The sequence below is a fragment of the Narcine bancroftii genome, chromosome 10, assembly GCF_036971445.1.
Source record: "Narcine bancroftii isolate sNarBan1 chromosome 10, sNarBan1.hap1, whole genome shotgun sequence".
NCBI lineage: Eukaryota > Metazoa > Chordata > Chondrichthyes > Torpediniformes > Narcinidae > Narcine > Narcine bancroftii.
This window is the reverse complement of record NC_091478.1, coordinates 74,612,549-74,631,804: the sequence shown is the minus strand read 5'-3', so window position 1 is coordinate 74,631,804 and position 19,256 is coordinate 74,612,549. Positions and strand designations below refer to the sequence as shown.

Here is a 19,256-nt window from a genome sequence, read left to right as displayed (position 1 = left end):
TCTAAACCTAGTTAAAGTGCAAATTTGCAGGAAGCTTTGAAAGTAAAGCAATTGGTTCAAGAACATGATTGGCATTATGTTGAACTATTTTATTCTCTCTCACTGATCAGATCTTCTGTTAGTAGGTGAAGCAACAATATCCCTAAAAATAGTAATCATATCTTGCATGGGTTCCCCACTGTCAAAAGCTTTCCCCAGTGATTTCACCACTTTCCTCCTCCAAACTGCCCTGCTCCCCACACCTTCACTACCTTGATAACAATAAACACACATTAAAAGAAGGTGGCTCTACAACTTTATTTTTAAAAATGTTTAAAAATTTATACAACAGGCCAATTCAGCCCGACAAGTTTGAGCCACCCAATGTACACCCAATTAACCTACACCCTGGTATGCTTTTGAAGGGTAGGAGGAAACCAGATCCCCCAGAGAAAACCCACGCAGACATGGGGAGAATGTACAAACTCCCTATAGACAGCATGAGATTCAAACCCAGGTCCAGTCCTGATTGCTGGTGCTGTAATACTGGTGCAATACTGGTGTTGATCCCTGGGATGAAGGGGTTGACTTATGATGAAAGATTAAATCATCTAGAATTGTATTCGCTTGAGTTCAGAAGAATGAGAGGAGATCTTATAGAAACATAGGATTATGAAGGGTAGATGAAGGATAGGATAGATGTAGGAAGGTTTTTTGAGCTGGCTGGGGAAACTAAAACGAGAGGACACAGTCTCAAGATTTAGGACAGAGATGAGGAAAAATAGTTTTTCCCAGAGAGTAGTGAATGTTTGGAATTCTCTAACCAGGGAAGTGGTTGAGGCTGCCTCATTAAACATATTTAAAATTCGGTTAGATAAATTTTTACATGATAGAGGAATTAGGGGATATGGGGAGAAGCCAGGTAGGTGGAGTTAGGTCATAAATTGGATCAGCCACGATCGTATTGAATGACGGAGCAGGCCTACTCCTGTTCCTACTTCTTATGTAAAGGTGTTGCGCTAACTGCTACACCAACTGTGTTTTCTTGGAAAATCCAACATCCACATATAAAGCTGGGGTGTGCAAGTGAGAACTACGTAGGGATCGATAGTTAATGAAGGACTGGCCAGATTCAGAATTTGATGCCTTCAAAGGACTAAAGGGTACTTACAGATACATCAGGAGGATAGCGCTTGCCACCAACACCACACGACTCAATGACGAGTAGAAGTAAACGATACTCAGGAAAAGGCTAGCACGGGCAGCCAAGTAGAGCCAATCCAACCAGTCCCTGTTCAAGTCATCATCATCATCCATCACAGGGCCACCCTGTGCATTCATCCGCAGATTCTGGTTTGCTGGTGGGTTGTCGAGTTGAGGCAAGGGAACATTCTGATCAGCGGGTAGGTTGACTAGAGGTGGTTGGTTGGGCAATGCTGCTGGCGCCCCTGGTGTAACCACTGGTTGATGTTGGGAGTTGGTGGCTGCAGCAGCAGCAACTGCAGCCTGGCTGTAGAGACAGAATAAACCCAATCAGAAACAAATATGACCATATACACAGGTATGACATACAGATGCATGGAAATTCTTACTTGCTGCAGCCAGACAGCCATTCACCTGAGAATAACAGAGAAGCACCATGACTTGATTAAGAGTAGTTGGTCTCCAGTTGATTAACAACTTGAAATGTTCTTTCAAGTCTGATTATAAATATTCAGACAACTGGCCTCAGAGTTAAAGAGAGTATTGTAGCGGCCCGCTAACTGGGACGCAACACGGTACACAAGATGGCCGACGAACGTGGTGACTGCACTAACCCACGTGGGGGGCCAATGACCTTTGTTCCAGGTGACACAACCTGCATGGCAGGACACAACGAGCACTGGCAGGATGGTCGACCAATCTGAGGCCAGCACTGCTGTGACATCACCTGCCATCAGCAGCAGGGAGAGAAGACAAGCAGAGCTGCCTGCACAATAAACCAGTCTTCGACTTCCTGGGTGTCATTCATTCCACACTTCACGGTAGCGTACACTACTGTATAAAGAGACTCATAACCAGACGCAAAAGAACATCAATCAACTGGAGACCAACTACTCTTGGTATTCACAATAGAAGAATCCAATAGATCACCCTTGGTATTTTTACTGGAATCTGGAGTTGTTAACCTACAATTTAGTGGTTTAGACATCCCCAGTACTTGGAAGAAGATCTCAAATTTAAACAAAACTATGTTTCTATGTGGCTTTCTAAAATCATCCAAAATAAACTTATTCTGGGTAGTGAGTCATTTTTAAACAGTTCTGCGATGTGCAATGAAATTCAGGTTATATGGATGATAAGAATGCTAAAAATTCAACTTGTGTTCAAACTGAAAATATTGAATATACTAATTACATACACCGTGATGGGTAGAGTTTGGGAATGTGTTCTGATCAGCAATCTACGATCATGATTACTGAACCAGAATCTACAGAAGGGTGAAGGTTAGGAAAATTATTCTAGTAAATTCTTCACTTCCGTTTAAAATGGTAACAGATACTTACTACTGCATGTAATATTGTCTTGCGTACATCTGCTGGAACCACACAATTTGTTGAGAACTGTACAGATTGTATGCAGCTAGACTAGACATTCCCACTGGGCTTTGGAGCTCTTCCCTTTCAGGCCTTTCAATGGTAAGCAGAAATCCAAATTAAAATCTACCTCAATGAAAATAAATGCCAAATCAATGATCAAGGGAATTTGACTTCTACTTGCCAAGCACCATAGGCCCAAGGGAATGGACTGGGTCCTCTGTGACGGAGGCCATCTGCTGCTGCTGGTGTCAGGACAGTGAGGCTCTCCTGGCCTGAAGCTGTGGGGGTAGCAGATTGCTGCTTGTAAAGAGAAAAAAACAACCATCAACCATCCAAAGAAATGTGAAAGAATATGGGCTCAGAAACAATTCCAAACCTCTACTCCACTCAAATTTTTGGTTTGTCATCTGCTTTCCGTTCTCTCTACTCTGAAAATCTACAACATGCAATTTCCAATTACGGGGCTTCACGCAGTACTGGTGTGCCATACTCCATCCAATACCAAAAAGGAAACACTTCACTCAAGCAACGAGCAGCTGGGGGGGCTCAATGGAGAGAAATGGACAGTTAATGTTACTGGCCAAAATTCTTTGTTGAGACTCTGATAGTAAGGGGGTACATCAAATATACAAGGCAAGTTGGGGGTGGGGGAAAGGAGGGGAAAAAAAGGATTTTGAGAGGTGATAGAATATTGGAGAAGTGGAGAGACAGGGTCGGAGAGATCAGTCAGGGGTTGAGAGAAAAGCAAGAACAGGTGGTAAAGGACAGATGGAAAGTGGAACCAGATTTTTTTTGGGGGGTGTGGGGGAAGTTAAACCTAAAATTAAACAAATGCCACTGGATTTTTAGATACCTAGGCAGAAAGTCTTGTTCATCAAGCTTATGTTTATCATCTCCCTGGCAATGGGCATGGCTGAGCACAGACAGGTCAAAGAAATAGACAAAGTGTAGGTGCTTAGCCAAGTGGTTGCCCAACCTGTATTTAGTCTCACTGCTGCATAGGCCACATCAAGTTTGAAACACTGCCTCACCTGGAATATCTATTTATGGCCCTGAGTGGATGGGGTTGGGGGTGGAGGGACATGTATTGCAGCTGTTGTGGTTGCACCAGGAGGTGCTTAAAGGAGTGGAAGGATCGGGGTGGGGTGGGGGAAGGATGGTGGGAGGGGAGGAGAGCAAATGAAATAGTCATAGAAGAATGATTCCATAGAACACCAGAAATAGGCCCTTCAACCCTTCTAGCCTGTGCCAAATTATTATTCTCCCTTTGACCTGCACTAGGACCATATCCCTCCTACCCACGTACCTGTCTAATTTTTTTGTTAAATGTCAAAATTGAGCCATATAATCATATAACTGTTTACGGCAAGGAAACAGGCCAAATCCATGCCGGTTCACTTGAACAACTCCACTAGGAAGAAAGGTTGGATAGACTAGGCTTGTATTCTCTGGAATTTAGAAGATTGAGGGGGGGGGGGGATCTTATTGAAACATAATATTCTTCAGGGTCCATGTTTACTAATTCAGCTGGCAGCTTGCTTCATACTCCCACTTCACTCTGGGTGAAGTTTCTATTAATGTTCCATTTAAACTTTTCTCCTTTCACCTTTAATCCATGACCTCTTGTTTTTAATCTCTTTACCTCAGTGGAAATAGCTTGCTTGCATTTACTCAAAGCAGAAAATGGAGGGGGTGGGGTGGGGAGGGGAAAGAGATGTGGTTAGTGGTGAGATCATTGAATTTACACCTGGGAGTTCAGTCAATAATTTGCTCAAGCTTGGCTTGCAATAGGGAAAACCCTCTTATGTTTAATCCCTTCAACTACAATTCTCAGTGTGATCAATACGAACCCAAGCTAATAATATGAAACAGCTAGCAGCAGATAATCATTTTGTTTCACACTCCACCACATCCTTCGTCATGGAAGTCAATATCCAGACTACCAGAACACCATCACCTGCATTCTTACCCCAATTAAACTCATGCACAAATAAATCAATACTTCTCAATGCACAGGGCAGAAACTAAAATGTAAATACAAGAAGCCAGAACAGAAACAACTTGGAATAAGATTTCAGCCCAAAACATTGATGATCTATTGCTTTAATGAATGCAGCCTGACCCATGTTTTGCTCCAGTTACCCAGCATCTGCAGACTTCTTGTTTACCTCCACTAAGATTTATCCCCTAAAGAATTCATACAGAAAACAACCCATTTATTGTAAAAAAAATTAACACTCTGAGCTCATCACAGCTGAACAACTTAAATTACCACAATCATGCAAATCTACAGAGCAGGGGAACATATTGGTGAAAATAGACTTCCATCTATTCTACAGCCATCTGTTTTCCTTCTTTGAATAGCTGTGATTATAAATTATAATAGTTCAAGGCAAGAACTGATAAACTACATTCCTCCTCATTCTACACTCCTCTGCTCTCTGACATTTCCTGGAGTGCAGACGGCTCAGGGATGACATTGCAGAGGTACGTGGAAATCACGAGGGCCATGGATAAGTGAATGCTCAGTTTTGAGGGACCCCAGAGACAACTTTCTCACTCAAGGGTAGTTAAAATGTGGAATGAGTTGCCAGAGAAATAATAGAGTACAATTATATTGCCCAAGATATTTGGGCAGATACAAGGCCAGGCACAGGGACTACCGCAGAATGCCAAATTAGTCAAGAGGAGTTGGGCCAAAGGCTTGTTTTGTGACGTATAGCTCCAAAACTAAGACAAAACAATTTTTAAAATATTTTATATTTGTGAACAACTTCATCAATTCTTTAGAAATATCCTTTGTACCCAATGCTATCTTACATGGTTATTTTATAACCATAGTTATTATTTCAAGTGTCTTTTAAGTCTACAAGAGAACCACCATCTTTAATCCATGATGCAGATATCTCGGAGACAGCATTTGACAATTATATGGTGACTTGAATTTAGGAAAGATTTCAAACATTTCAAAATAGAGAGTAACCTTTTTTAGAAGTTTCAAAGGACAAAAGTTTGGTCAAAGAATCTGCCTTTCAGTGGCTTAAAAAGGTAGGGACAAATGAACATTCAAAATGGGTTACAGATGCAGCCCACAGTTCAGGATTGCATCCCTTGTGGTTGGCAGGATTTTCACAGAAAGTAAACATATCGCTTTACAACCTAATGTTTCTGTAGATGTCACTACCTGCATATTAGTAAACAGGACAGTTGAATACTGCTTGGGATCAAATAGATCAATGAGATTAATTTTAAACGTTGCTTGAAGGATAATTGTTGGGCTGATCATAGGGAGAAACTGCAGCTGGTATTCTACACCTTCCCAAAGGCCTAAACAAACATCTCTGCCACCTAGCATCTGCCCCAATAGCACAGGTGCCCCATAGGAATGTACTGAAGCATCATCCAAGGTTTTATCTTCAGTCTTCCGAGGTTCAAATTCGAACGTGCTCAGAATCAGTTCACTGAAGAGTACAGGAGAGAACGAGGATCACAGACTCAAGCTCACCAGATGAAGTACTGTAGACAAGTTTGTAAATGATTCATAATTAGGGAGTACAACATCAATATGAAGAACTGAACACATAATTAGTCTTGGAGCATGTAAAATACCCACAAAACCTTCACTGATGGCAGGCTCCGCAACTAATGGGATGAATCTACAATCATTGCTCAATTAACTGCTTCCAGTATGGCTTAAAATTCAATTGCATAAGATATATAACTTGGGTTTTCTCATTTTATACTGGTAATAAACTAACAGTCATAACTGCTTAGTCCTTAAGTCAGAAAACTGGCAATGTAATCACACGAGCAAAATGACAAAGGTTTTTAAAGCTACTTAAATTTATTGCATACAGATACATGCATGTTTTATTCCTCCATTCCAAATATGTCATTTTACCTTTACACTTGCAGTTTGTGAAGATTTGTTGTCATCTCTCATCTTACAGACCAAGTGAATGGTGTGGTACTGGTCAGACTGCAGGAGGCAAGAGAGATAGGCAAGACAATTAGCACGAGGTCAAGCAGCATTTGATCGAAGAATCCTCGTAACGAGTGCACACTGAATTGTATTCCAACTTCCATTTTCTAATTCCATGAAGTTGAACATTCTTTTCAGTTCTCAAACCATCTTTACATTTTAAATAAAACTAAAAACCTAAAAATAGTAATGAAGTGAAAATAATATGCAAATTATGATCACAATGGAGGATACTTTCCTTCACGACACATCCTAATCGTATGACATAATGTCATGGATCTAAACAAATATTAACCAGCATTTTTAAACTTAAATTTAGACATACAGCACGGTAACAGGCCATTTCAGCCCCTGATCCCGTGCCACCCAATTACACCTAATTGACCTACAACCCCCAGTACGTTTTGAATGGCGAGAGGAAACAGGAGCCCCTGGGGAAAACCCACACAGACATGGGGAGAATCTACAAACTCCTTACAAACAGCATAGGTTTTGAACCCCAGTTGTGATTGCTAGTGCTTTAACAGCATTGCGCTAACCATGCCATTTTATGGCAATAAAGTGTTTTGAATAAAATTCACAAATGTCAAGAAAACCAGTTCTATGACAAATGTGGCCAAGATTGCAGCACTTCCTAATGTCAAGCATTTTACTTTCAAGATTTTTATTCTGGTGTCAAACCCTGTCCAAAGGTTTTTTTTAAAATTCTATTAGGAACGCAAGCTAGGAATAGACTAGCTAATATTTCATTCTCGATCATTACAGTTGTGTAACTGAACTCTGTATTCTCTCATTTCCTCCTACTTCTAATACTAAAGGTTAAGAAAAATTATACTCCGGCAACTTTAAACTATAAGTTGATTAGCATCAACTGTCTGTCATTTGCAAAGTTCTCAACTTCTACCAGCCTGAATATGATCCTCAGTCCCAAATTGAAATGGGCCATGAATTTCTAGGTTAAAACAGATAGGAACCATGGGGGGAAGAGAGAGTGTGGGGGATCAAAACCAGGAATTCCCATATGAGGCACAATTCCTTAAAAAGAGACACTTGTGATGACATCAGCATTTACCCTGAAGCTCAGGTCCACATGGTAACCCAGAGGAGCCTGCATCAGTATATCTGTATCCAGAGCCACATTTAGACCAGGCTCCATACAAGTGGTGATAAGCCGGTCACTGTACAGCTCGAGTGTACAATGTTGAAGGGCACAAGTCTGTCACTGTAGAACACTGCCATCCAATATAGATCGTTTGCTGCCATAAAATGCAATTGGGTTTCTAATGGGTCAATGGATTAAAGATCCTTTCAATTTCTAGCCCTGACCCAGCCTCCCAAATTTTACTCTTCATAGAGACAGGCACATTAAAGAAGGATTCCCAGATATTGCTTTAATGGCACCAATTTGGAAAGTATTCAGGGAATTTAAGTTCTTGGGAATCACTATAATCAGAGGATTTTTCCTGGACCCAACACAGTAATGGCATCATGAAGAAAGCATGTCAGTTTGGAGGTTTGGTATGACACCAGAAACCCTAATAAATTTCTGCAGAGGTGCGGTGGAAAATGCACTGATTGGCTGCATCATTGTCTGGTATGAGGGACACCAATACACCTGAGCATAAAGCCCTCCAAAAGGTAGTGGACGCACCCCAGGACATCACAGGCAAAATCCTCCCCACTAATTGAGTATATCTACAGGGAAAGCAGCAGCAATCATCAAAGACTCACACCATCCAGCACACGCTCTGTTTTCACTGCTCCCACCGGGAAAGAGGTGTAAGTGCCACAAGACTCGCACCACCAGGTTCAGGAACAGCTGCTACCCCTCGACCATCAGACTCCTCAACAACAAACTAAATTAGAGACTCATTTAAGGACTACCTGTGCACTTTATTGATTGATTTTCTTTTTTATTCTCTCTATTGTTCCATTTTCCCCTCAATAGCCAGCAAATTGCAATTAGTCCACCTCCAAATGCAACAGAAAACACTGAGAGCTATATGTTCCGATTCCAGAGATAGTAGTACATTTCCAATTACCCAAAATACTCGGGATCAGATGTGTATTGGTTAACTGAATTTTTTTAGATATCTGAGAATTGACTTTAAGCAGCCCAGTAGCAGAATTCTTGTATTAGCCGTCATCGATCCTGCCTAGGAGCCTGAGGTCCCCACTCCTGCTGCCATCGCTGATCCCCGCCACCTCCTTACCACCGTTGACAAACCTGCCCTGGAGCCTGAAGTTGCCTCTCCGATCCCAGGCACCTCCCCACTGCTGATCTTGCCCGGAAGCCCAAGGTACCTTCTCCTGCTGCCGATGCCCGACACCTCCCCACTGTAATTGATGCTCCTGCTACTGCCACCCCACCCTCCCCCCCACCCCCCCCCCACCAAACCAGGTCCGCTGCTGTCACCAACCCACCATCCTCCCCAGGTCTGACCACCACCAAACCCCCTCTTAGTCCAACACTGCCAAAAAAAAAATCAGTGCCCCCCCCCCCCCCCCGCCATTATCCTAATGCCGCCCGATTACATTTGTTCTGACACCAACTCTGGGGACAGCGGAAAACCAAGTACAGTGGAAGGTAAAAGAGAAATGGAAACAGCAAGGGGAGGGAGTTACCTGAAACGAGAATCTCCCATTGCACCGCCTGACCCACCAACTTCCTCCAGTTGCTCACTAACGTTACCAAATTGGCGATGTGCACGTCGGGTGAAAATGTATTTTCAACTTGTGATGTCATGCTTGTGCCAAAAAAAAAAATTTGGATAGATAATTGAGAATTCCAGTTAAGTGGTTTTGGATAATTAGAAATGTACTGTATATGGCTCACTTTGTATTACATTTTCTTTCTCCTCCATCCTGGACCCAATGATAACTCCATATGAAATGGTAATGCCAAATGAAAATGTTACTTGTCTACAAGGTGGAGATAAGACACGGGAGGATAACTGTAAGGAATGAAGCCAGAGCAGAAGCCCTCAGTCTAAATCATTGCTTTTCAAGATGGGATTAAATGTATGAATTAATTGTATAACATGTTGCACTCATGCAATGACATCAGCATTTCAAACAATATCAGATATACACAGAATTTTGGTAACATGCACAACAAACTCGCACAACAAAATATCCTGTTCCTTGTTTTCTCTAACATACATTGAGGATTTAGATGGAAGTACATGGGCCACAATAAAATTGCAGAGACACAAAAGTGCCTTGTGTGATTATAAGTGAGGCAGGGGAAAGCTTTAGATTGCAAGTTATAGATGGTCTGATCATTTGGGCAAAGTGGCAAGCGGAATTTTATCCATACAGCATGATACATTTACAGAGCTGCAACAGGACAACGGATACACAATAAATAGGTTATTTGATGAAGTGGAGAAACAGAGGCACCTTGAAGGGCATGTCCACAGATCCTTAAAGACAGGATGGTTGGTCAATGACTATAGCATGCTTTTCTTTATTAGACTAGGCATAGAACACAAGAGCAATGAGGCTTAAAAAGAAACATACACAGCACTAGCTTTGCCCATAGGTCATCACATTACAGGCAACGTTTAATCACACTGGAGGACATGCAACTATGTTTTAAGAGGATGTGGCCAAGATTGAAAAGAAATTGCATCCGTGAAGACAGATGAGGTACAACAAGGCTGTATAGACCAAGGTGGGGGAGGGGTGAATTATTGGAGGTGTATAAAATTTACTAGGGTCCTAAAAAGAGTAAAAAAGATCAATTCTGCTCAACATGAGAGATTTAAAGTAAATGGCAGAAGGGATGGAGAAAATATGAGGATTCACCCCCCCCCCCACACAGAATGGGGAATGGGGGGGGTAGGGGAGGGGCGGTAAAGGGTCGGAACTTGCTGTTTGTAAAGGTAATAGAGCCAGAAACCCTAATCGCAATTTAAAAAACATTTAGATGTGCACCCGAAGAGCTATGACCTACAGTGCCAGAAGGTGGAATTTGGCTCTGTAGATTAGTTGCCTGGCAAAGACACAATAAGCCAAATCACCAGCTTCTACACATCCTTTAACTTAAGTGCTTTATTATCAATAAAATATTTTTCATCAGGGTTTCAATACTCTCATGTAAGGAAATGTAAAAGCCAATTTGTATATCACAAAATCAACAAAAACAAGTTTGTTCTCGTGAGGGACAAAGAGTAGCCTGGAAATCTCCCCTTCTATTTCAAAGAGTGCCACAGAATGACTTGTTCCACTTCAAAAGGTCTAACAGAATTGAATTTAACCGTACCCGCAATGGATGGCATCTCTAATAACTCAGTACTCTACTGAAAAGTGAAACTAAATTATGTGTTTGAATCCCGTGATGAGGTTTGAATTTGTGACCTTATTCAGAGATAGGAATGCTACCACCAATCTAGGGAGAGAAAGAATTCTTGTTTTTTCAATAGATCCTCTCATTAAAATGGAAATAACTTCCGAAAGATAGCATGAGCAAATCCATTGGTCTGAAAAGGTTTCTTCTCAAATGCTTGCAGTAAATACATTTGAACAAGCAATCCATTGATAGAGATTTTTTTGCTTCATTCTTACCAATTCAGTACAAAAGGTTCAGAATACTGACCTGTCTCAAGACATCCCTCAGCAAAAGGTGGTCGGGCAGCAACCTCCCTGAATAAATTAGCTTCTGCTCGGTTTCTGCCTGGAGAAGCAATCATATAGGAGATGGTGATCATTTAGATTCATAGATGGCACTGGATGTTTGTAATTGCTTTCTATAATATCAGCATTGTTCAATCAGTTTGAACTATTAAAACTGGTATTGGACATGCATGGTCTTTTGATCTCAAATCCCTGACAAAAGGCAAAGGAGGAAAAACCCAACACCCAACCCCAACCAACCAATTTTCCCCTGCAACCACTGCAACCGTGTCTGCCTGTCCCGCATCGGACTTGTCAGCCACAAACGAGCCTGCAGCTGACGTGGACATTTACCCCCTCCATAAATCTTCGTCCGCGAAGCCAAGCCAAAGAAGAATGTATAGTGTATAAAACATCAGCCAGAGTCCAATAAGTAACAGACACCTTCTTGCTTGGCACAGGATAACAAATACTTGCTTACTCAATAAAGTTCATTAGACTTCAGTTATTTTAAATGCAACACTTTTGAGACAATAAAAAATGCAAGTATACAAACATATATTAAAATCATGCAATTGCCATTGAGAGGGATTCAAAGAAAATTAATCTGAGAGCACAAATGTTGTTTATACAGCGAGACTACTTTCCACAAATTCATCCCCTGCTTCAATGGAAGATTGGTGATCATTTGTAATGGTACCTCAAATGATTGAGTAAGTACTTTGCATATGTTACTTCAAGTTCCAATGACTTATCAGTCAAACAAGCTCTTGGCATTTATTATCAAATGTGCTGTTTATTACAGTTAGTGAGGAGTAAAGGACACATAACATGTCCTTCACCTGGGTCTAAGAGCACAGCTCTTGCACAACATGCACATCAAGTATGGCATTGAAATGCTGCAGACACTAAATTGTAAACATCAAATGGAATACATTCAAGATTAAACTGCAACAAACATATCAATAAAACATGAATCCTTCTGATTCCATTCTTGAAATCAACACCCTGCACCCAGAACACAAGGAAGGCATTCACCAACTCACCAAGTACTAAATGTCACCTTATACCAATAAAGGTAAAGGCAAACTTAGAGGCAGGCTGACTATCTGCTTAAGCACTTTGTTACATAGACCATGACAGCTCAGAACAGGCCCTTCAGCACACGATGTTGCATTGTTCTATACAAATTTATTCCACAACAATCTAACTCTTACCCTTCCACATACCCATAACTCTATTTTTCCTTAGATCAATATGCCTATCCAAGAGTCTCTACTGTATCACTATTGTTCCAGCCTTCAGCACCACCTCTGACAATGCAGTCAAGGCACCCACTACTTTGTGTAAAATAAAACTGACATCTCCCCTAAATGTTCCTCCACTCATTTTCTTGAGGTGGTCCCAGAGTAGTTTCTGGTTAGAGTACCAGGGGAAGTCCAACAGCCTGCCACATCATGAAATAAAATTCTTCAGGATGGAAACAGACCCTTCAGCCAACTCGTCCATGCCAACTGAGCAGCCCACCTGCCTTCCTCTGCCCACATCCCTCTCCAGCTTTCCTAATAACGCAAGTGGCCAAATGCATTTTAAACTACATCCAAAACGATGTGATTTGCAAAATATTAAAATTCCAATAATCGGTACCCTCTGGACCAGAGTGGTGCCAGACTGGCAGATTCTCCAAACTGCTGGATATTATCCAAATAATACCCTCACATGCTTTATCTTTTTTTTTAAAAAAATACTGCACAGTGACACAATAAATTATCCATCAAGCGAGGTAAATTTCATGGGCCCAACTGTATTCCCACTGCCAAACCACTAAGTGCTAATCAACAAGTTACTAGACTAACAGAATTTTCCATTACAGATTTCTTTTTTTTCTTTTCCTTATTTGAAGGCCATGACTTCCCCATTTTCAGTGCTTTTGCTCACCACCATAAATAGCATACCAATCATGGGAATTCCAGTATTCAAATCTTTAAAAAGGAAGGCTATGCTAACAGTAACAAATCAAATTCATCTAAAGGGGTGAATGTTAATTAAATTGACTTGTTCACATTAGAATTTCTGTAAAATCTGGAAAAGGATATTGGGAAACATTAAAGTTTTGCCATCATGATATATACTTAAAGTATGTAGTGTCTACAGGAAAGATTGCTGAATATTTTCCCTTGTAATTTGGAGCAAAGTTCAATGTTCCAGACCAATGTTTACTTCCGCATCTTCACCAGCCACAATGTACGTCAGACTGATACTAAACTGGCAGAAATCATCATCTCCTAACCTTGCACATGCTCGGTCAGGATAAGGTTTGGACGTATTTAGGGTGGTGTCAAACACTCACTTAAAGATTTAAGGTTTGATCATTAATTTTTTTTTAAACTTCAATTAAGGGATCATTTTAGTGTCAAATGGAAAAACCAAATAGTACTTTACCAACAAATTCCTCAAAATACAGATGTTGCAAAATGCAAGTTTCAACTTGACAACACACATTGTCCCATTCCACTGAACCCAATCCAAAATTCCATTATGTTTACAATTTAGTCCATAAAAGATTTTAATCCAAGAGCAAACCCACAAGAGTTTAATATCCGTGATCATGTACATCGTCAACTCCCAGACATCTTATACAATAGGTGCAGTGAAAGTTATTCAGTCTTCTCAGGGTGATGCAACAGGTAACAGCTGAGACCACCCCACACTACCCAGATAGTCTCCAGAAACTATCGCCAAGTTACTGAACAAAGACTTAGGGATGGAAAAAAAATGTCAAAATGATTTTGTCTTTTCTGTTTTTGGACAAGTAAAAACGTATCTAAAAAAATAGTTTGACTGCATGGAATGTGACTGGAGGCTCAAATGTTAGTTCCAAGAATGTGGGAGGTGGCAATCCAAATGAAAGTGCAGACTTGTGTACATCCGGTGCCAATTCTGACCCTTACCAATGTAGCCCACCTCATCTAAAATGTCAAGAGGCCATTCAGCCCATCAAGTTCAAACTGATGGTGCATGTAATTATTTTACAACCATGTATAGTTTTTTTTAATAAATAATTCACCAAATCATCCAGTTAAATATGCAGGAAAACTCTGTATACAGGTACTATGTAAACATACACGCTGATGCCCTCTCCCAGCACCCCCACCCAACCAACTGGCTCCCCCTCCCCCAGGTTCCACCACCCACCCATCATCCTAGTTCCAAACTCCTATACCAGGGTTCCCCCCTCTCCCGTTCTCCCCCCCCCCCACTTCTCCCGGTTCTCCCACCCCCCCCTCCCACACTTCTCCCGGTTCTCCCACCCCCCCTCCCACACCTCCCGGTTCTCCCACCCCCCCTCCCACACTTCTCCCGGTTCTCCCACCCCCCCTCCCACACTTCTCCCGGTTCTACCACCCCCCCTCCCACACTTCTCCCGGTTCTACCACCCCCCCCCACTTCTCCCGGTTCTCCCACCGCCCCCCCCACACTTCTCCCGGTTCTCCCACCCCCCCCCACACTTCTCCCGGTTCTCCCACCCCCCCCCCCACACTTCTCCCGGTTCTCCCACCCCCCCCCCCACACTTCTCCCGGTTCTCCCACCCCCCCCCACACTTCTCCCGGTTCTCCCACCCCCCCCCACACTTCTCCCGGTTCTCCCACTCCCCCTCCCACACTTCTCCCGGTTCTCCCACCCCCCCTCCCACACTTCTCCCGGTTCTCCCACCCCCCCTCCCACACTTCTCCCGGTTCTCCCACCCCCCCCCCACTTCTCCCGGTTCTCCCACCCCCCCCCCACACTTCTCCCGGTTCTCCCACCCCCCCCCACACTTCTCCCGGTTCTCCCACCCCCCCACACTTCTCCCGGTTCTCCCACCCCCCCACACTTCTCCCGGTTCTCCCACCCCCCCACACTTCTCCCTCCCACCCACCCCCCCCCACACTTCTCCCTCCCACCCACCCCCCCCCACACTTCTCCCTCCCACCCACCCCCCCACACTTCTCCCTCCCACCCACCCCCCCCCCACACTTCTCCCTCCCACCCACCCCCCCCACACTTCTCCCGGTTCTCCCACACCCCCCCCACACTTCTCCCGGTTCTCCCACACCCCCCCCACACTTCTCCCGGTTCTCCCACCCCCCCCCCCACACTTCTCCCGGTTCTCCCACCCCCCCCACTTCTCCCGGTCGCCCACCCCCCCACTTCTCACGGTCGCCCACCCCCCCACTTCTCACGGTCGCCCACCCCCCCACTTCTCACGGTCGCCCACCCCCCCCACTTCTCCCGGTTCTCCCACCCCCCCCCACACTTCTCCCGGTTCTCCCACCCCCCCCCACACTTCTCCCGGTTCTCCCACCCCCCCCCCCACACTTCTCCCGGTTCTCCCACCCCCCCTCCCACACTTCTCCCGGTTCTCCCACCCCCCCTCCCACACTTCTCCCGGTTCTCCCACCCCCCCTCCCACACTTCTCCCGGTTCTCCCACCCCCCCTCCCACACTTCTCCCGGTTCTCCCACCCCCCCTCCCACACTTCTCCCGGTTCTCCCACCCCCCCTCCCACACTTCTCCCGGTTCTCCCACCCTCCCTCCCACACTTCTCCCGGTTCTCCCACCCCCCCTCCCACACTTCTCCCGGTTCTCCCACCCCCCCTCCCACACTTCTCCCGGTTCTCCCACCCCCCCCCACTTCTCCCGGTTCTCCCACCCCCCCCCCCCACACTTCTCCCGGTTCTCCCACCCCCCCCCCCACACTTCTCCCGGTTCTCCCACCCCCCCCCACACTTCTCCCGGTTCTCCCACCCCCCCACACTTCTCCCGGTTCTCCCACCCCCCCCACACTTCTCCCGGTTCTCCCACCCCCCCACACCTGTCCCTCCCACCCACCCCCCCCCACACTTCTCCCTCCCACCCACCCCCCCCCCCACACTTCTCCCTCCCACCCACCCCCCCCACACTTCTCCCTCCCACCCACCCCCCCCACACTTCTCCCTCCCACCCACCCCCCCCCACACTTCTCCCTCCCACCCACCCCCCCCCACACTTCTCCCTCCCACCCACCCCCCCCCCACACTTCTCCCTCCCACCCACCCCCCCCCCACACTTCTCCCTCCCACCCACCCCCCCCACACTTCTCCCGGTTCTCCCACCCCCCCCCCACACTTCTCCCGGTTCTCCCACACCCCCCCCACACTTCTCCCGGTTCTCCCACACCCCCCCCACACTTCTCCCGGTTCTCCCACACCCCCCCCACACTTCTCCCGGTTCTCCCACACCCCCCCCACACCTCCCGGTTCTCCCACCCCCCCCCCCACACTTCTCCCGGTTCTCCCACCCCCCCCCCCACACTTCTCCCGGTTCTCCCACCCCCCCCCCACACTTCTCCCGGTTCTCCCACCCCCCCCCACACTTCTCCCGGTTCTCCCACCCCCCCCCCACACTTCTCCCGGTTCTCCCACCCCCCCCACTTCTCCCACCCCCCCCCCACACTTCTCCCGGTTCTCCCACCCCCCCCCACACTTCTCCCGGTTCTCCCACCCCCCCACTTCTCCCACCCCCCCCACTTCTCCCGGTCGCCCACCCCCCCACTTCTCCCGGTCGCCCACCCCCCCACTTCTCCCGGTCGCCCACCCCCCCACTTCTCCCGGTCGCCCACCCCCCCACTTCTCCCGGTCGCCCACCCCCCCACTTCTCCCGGTCGCCCACCCCCCCACTTCTCCCGGTCGCCCACCCCCCCACTTCTCCCGGTCGCCCACCCCCCCACTTCTCCCGGTCGCCCACCCCCCCACTTCTCCCGGTCGCCCACCCCCCCACTTCTCCCGGTCGCCCACCCCCCCACTTCTCCCGGTCGCCCAGCCCCCCACTTCTCCCGGTCGCCCAGCCCCCCACTTCTCCCGGTCGCCCAGCCCCCCACTTCTCCCGGTCGCCCACCCCCCCACTTCTCCCGGTCGCCCACCCCCCCACTTCTCCCGGTCGCCCACCCCCCCACTTCTCCCGGTCGCCCACCCCCCCACTTCTCCCGGTCGCCCACCCCCCCACTTCTCCCGGTCGCCCACCCCCCCACTTCTCCCGGTCGCCCACCCCCCCACTTCTCCCGGTCGCCCACCCCCCCACTTCTCCCGGTCGCCCACCCCCCCACTTCTCCCGGTCGCCCACCCCCCCACTTCTCCCGGTCGCCCACCCCCCCACTTCTCCCGGTCGCCCACCCCCCCACTTCTCCCGGTCGCCCACCCCCCCACTTCTCCCGGTCGCCCACCCCCCCACTTCTCCCGGTCGCCCACCCCCCCACTTCTCCCGGTCGCCCACCCCCCCACTTCTCCCGGTCGCCCACCCCCCCACTTCTCCCGGTCGCCCACCCCCCCACTTCTCCCGGTCGCCCACCCCCCCACTTCTCCCGGTCGCCCACCCCCCCACTTCTCCCGGTCGCCCACCCCCCCACTTCTCCCGGTCGCCCACCCCCCCACTTCTCCCGGTCGCCCACCCCCCCACTTCTCCCGGTCGCCCACCCCCCCACTTCTCCCGGTCGCCCACCCCCCCACTTCTCACGGTCGCCCACCCCCCCACTTCTCACGGTCGCCCACCCCCCCACTTCTCACGGTCGCCCACCCCCCCACTTCTCACGGTCGCCCACCCCCCCACTTCTCACGGTCGCCCACCCCCCCACTTCTCACGGTCGCCCACCCCCCCACTTCTCACGGTCGCCCACCCCCCCACTTCTCACGGTCGCCCACCCCCCCACTTCTCACGGTCGCCCACCCCCCCACTTCTCACGGTCGCCCACCCCCCCACTTCTCACGGTCGCCCACCCCCCCACTTCTCACGGTCGCCCACCCCCCCACTTCTCACGGTCGCCCACCCCCCCACTTCTCACGGTCGCCCACCCCCCCACTTCTCACGGTCGCCCACCCCCCCACTTCTCACGGGCGCCCACCCCCCCACTTCTCACGGTCGCCCACCCCCCCACTTCTCACGGTCGCCCACCCCCCCACTTCTCACGGTCGCCCACCCCCCCACTTCTCACGGTCGCCCACCCCCCCACTTCTCACGGTCGCCCACCCCCCCACTTCTCACGGTCGCCCACCCCCCCACTTCTCACGGTCGCCCACCCCCCCACTTCTCACGGTCGCCCACCCCCCCACTTCTCACGGTCGCCCACCCCCCCACTTCTCACGGTCGCCCACCCCCCCACTTCTCACGGTCGCCCACCCCCCCACTTCTCACGGTCGCCCACCCCCCCACTTCTCACGGTCGCCCACCCCCCCACTTCTCACGGTCGCCCACCCCCCCACTTCTCACGGTCGCCCACCCCCCCACTTCTCACGGTCGCCCACCCCCCCACTTCTCACGGTCGCCCACCCCCCCACTTCTCACGGTCGCCCCCCCCCCCACTTCTCACGGTCGCCCCCCCCCCCACTTCTCACGGTCGCCCCCCCCCCCACTTCTCACGGTCGCCCCCCCCCCACTTCTCACGGTCGCCCCCCCCCCCACTTCTCACGGTCGCCCCCCCCCCCACTTCTCACGGTCGCCCCCCCCCCCACTTCTCACGGTCGCCCCCCCCCCACTTCTCACGGTCGCCCCCCCCCCCCACTTCTCACGGTCGCCCCCCCCCCCCACTTCTCACGGTCGCCCCCCCCCCCCCATCTTCCGGTCCTACTCACCGGGCGGCTCGGGTGCTGATGGTGGAGGAAGGCCTTCAGCTTCTGTACCGTCCAGCCCAGCTCCACCAGCAGCGTCTGGTCGCTGTGCGTGTGGTCCGGGCTCTTCACCTTCACCGTCACTGTCTCCCGATGGGCGCCCATTGCTCACTCCGTTCCACGTCCACTCTGGCTACGCTCCGACACCGAGACAAGTAGCGACGCTCCAGGGCGCCGCCCATCCCCAGTGTGGCGAACTGTGATTGGCCGCGGCCGGCGGCGACGTGGAGCTCGCAGAAGCCAGCACGCACGACTGACGCAACCTGACGCCACGCCCCCGAATCCTGCGCCTACCCTCAGCTCGCCACTCTGACAGCGGGGCTCACTCCACACTTCGGCCACTCTTCCAAAACCCCCCCGCCCCTCTGTGGACCACACCCTTCCACCTCACCATCAACTTTCAAAGCCCCCTGCCCCTC

At 48.8% G+C, this 19,256-nt stretch overlaps 1 protein-coding gene across 3 annotated transcripts in view; it reads right to left on the bottom strand.

Moving 5' to 3' along the window:
* Window positions 1-19,008, bottom strand: part of herpud1 (homocysteine-inducible, endoplasmic reticulum stress-inducible, ubiquitin-like domain member 1) — a 28,674-nt gene extending 9,666 nt beyond the window's left edge. The window contains exons 1-6 of one of the 3 annotated variants that reach the window (XM_069901367.1): window positions 18,802-19,008; window positions 11,141-11,218; window positions 6,460-6,537; window positions 2,740-2,858; window positions 2,526-2,648; window positions 1,151-1,489 (exon numbers count right to left, since the gene is read on the bottom strand). In XM_069901367.1, coding sequence (XP_069757468.1) covers window positions 1,151-1,489; window positions 2,526-2,648; window positions 2,740-2,858; window positions 6,460-6,537; window positions 11,141-11,218; window positions 18,802-18,942 — 878 coding nt within the window. In that variant the 5' untranslated portion in view covers window positions 18,943-19,008. The remainder of the gene's footprint in view (window positions 1-1,150; window positions 1,490-2,525; window positions 2,649-2,739; window positions 2,859-6,459; window positions 6,538-11,140; window positions 11,219-18,801) is intronic. The other 2 variants (XM_069901365.1, XM_069901366.1) reach the window with 2 other exon arrangements.
* Between the last annotated feature and the right edge of the window lie 248 nt (window positions 19,009-19,256).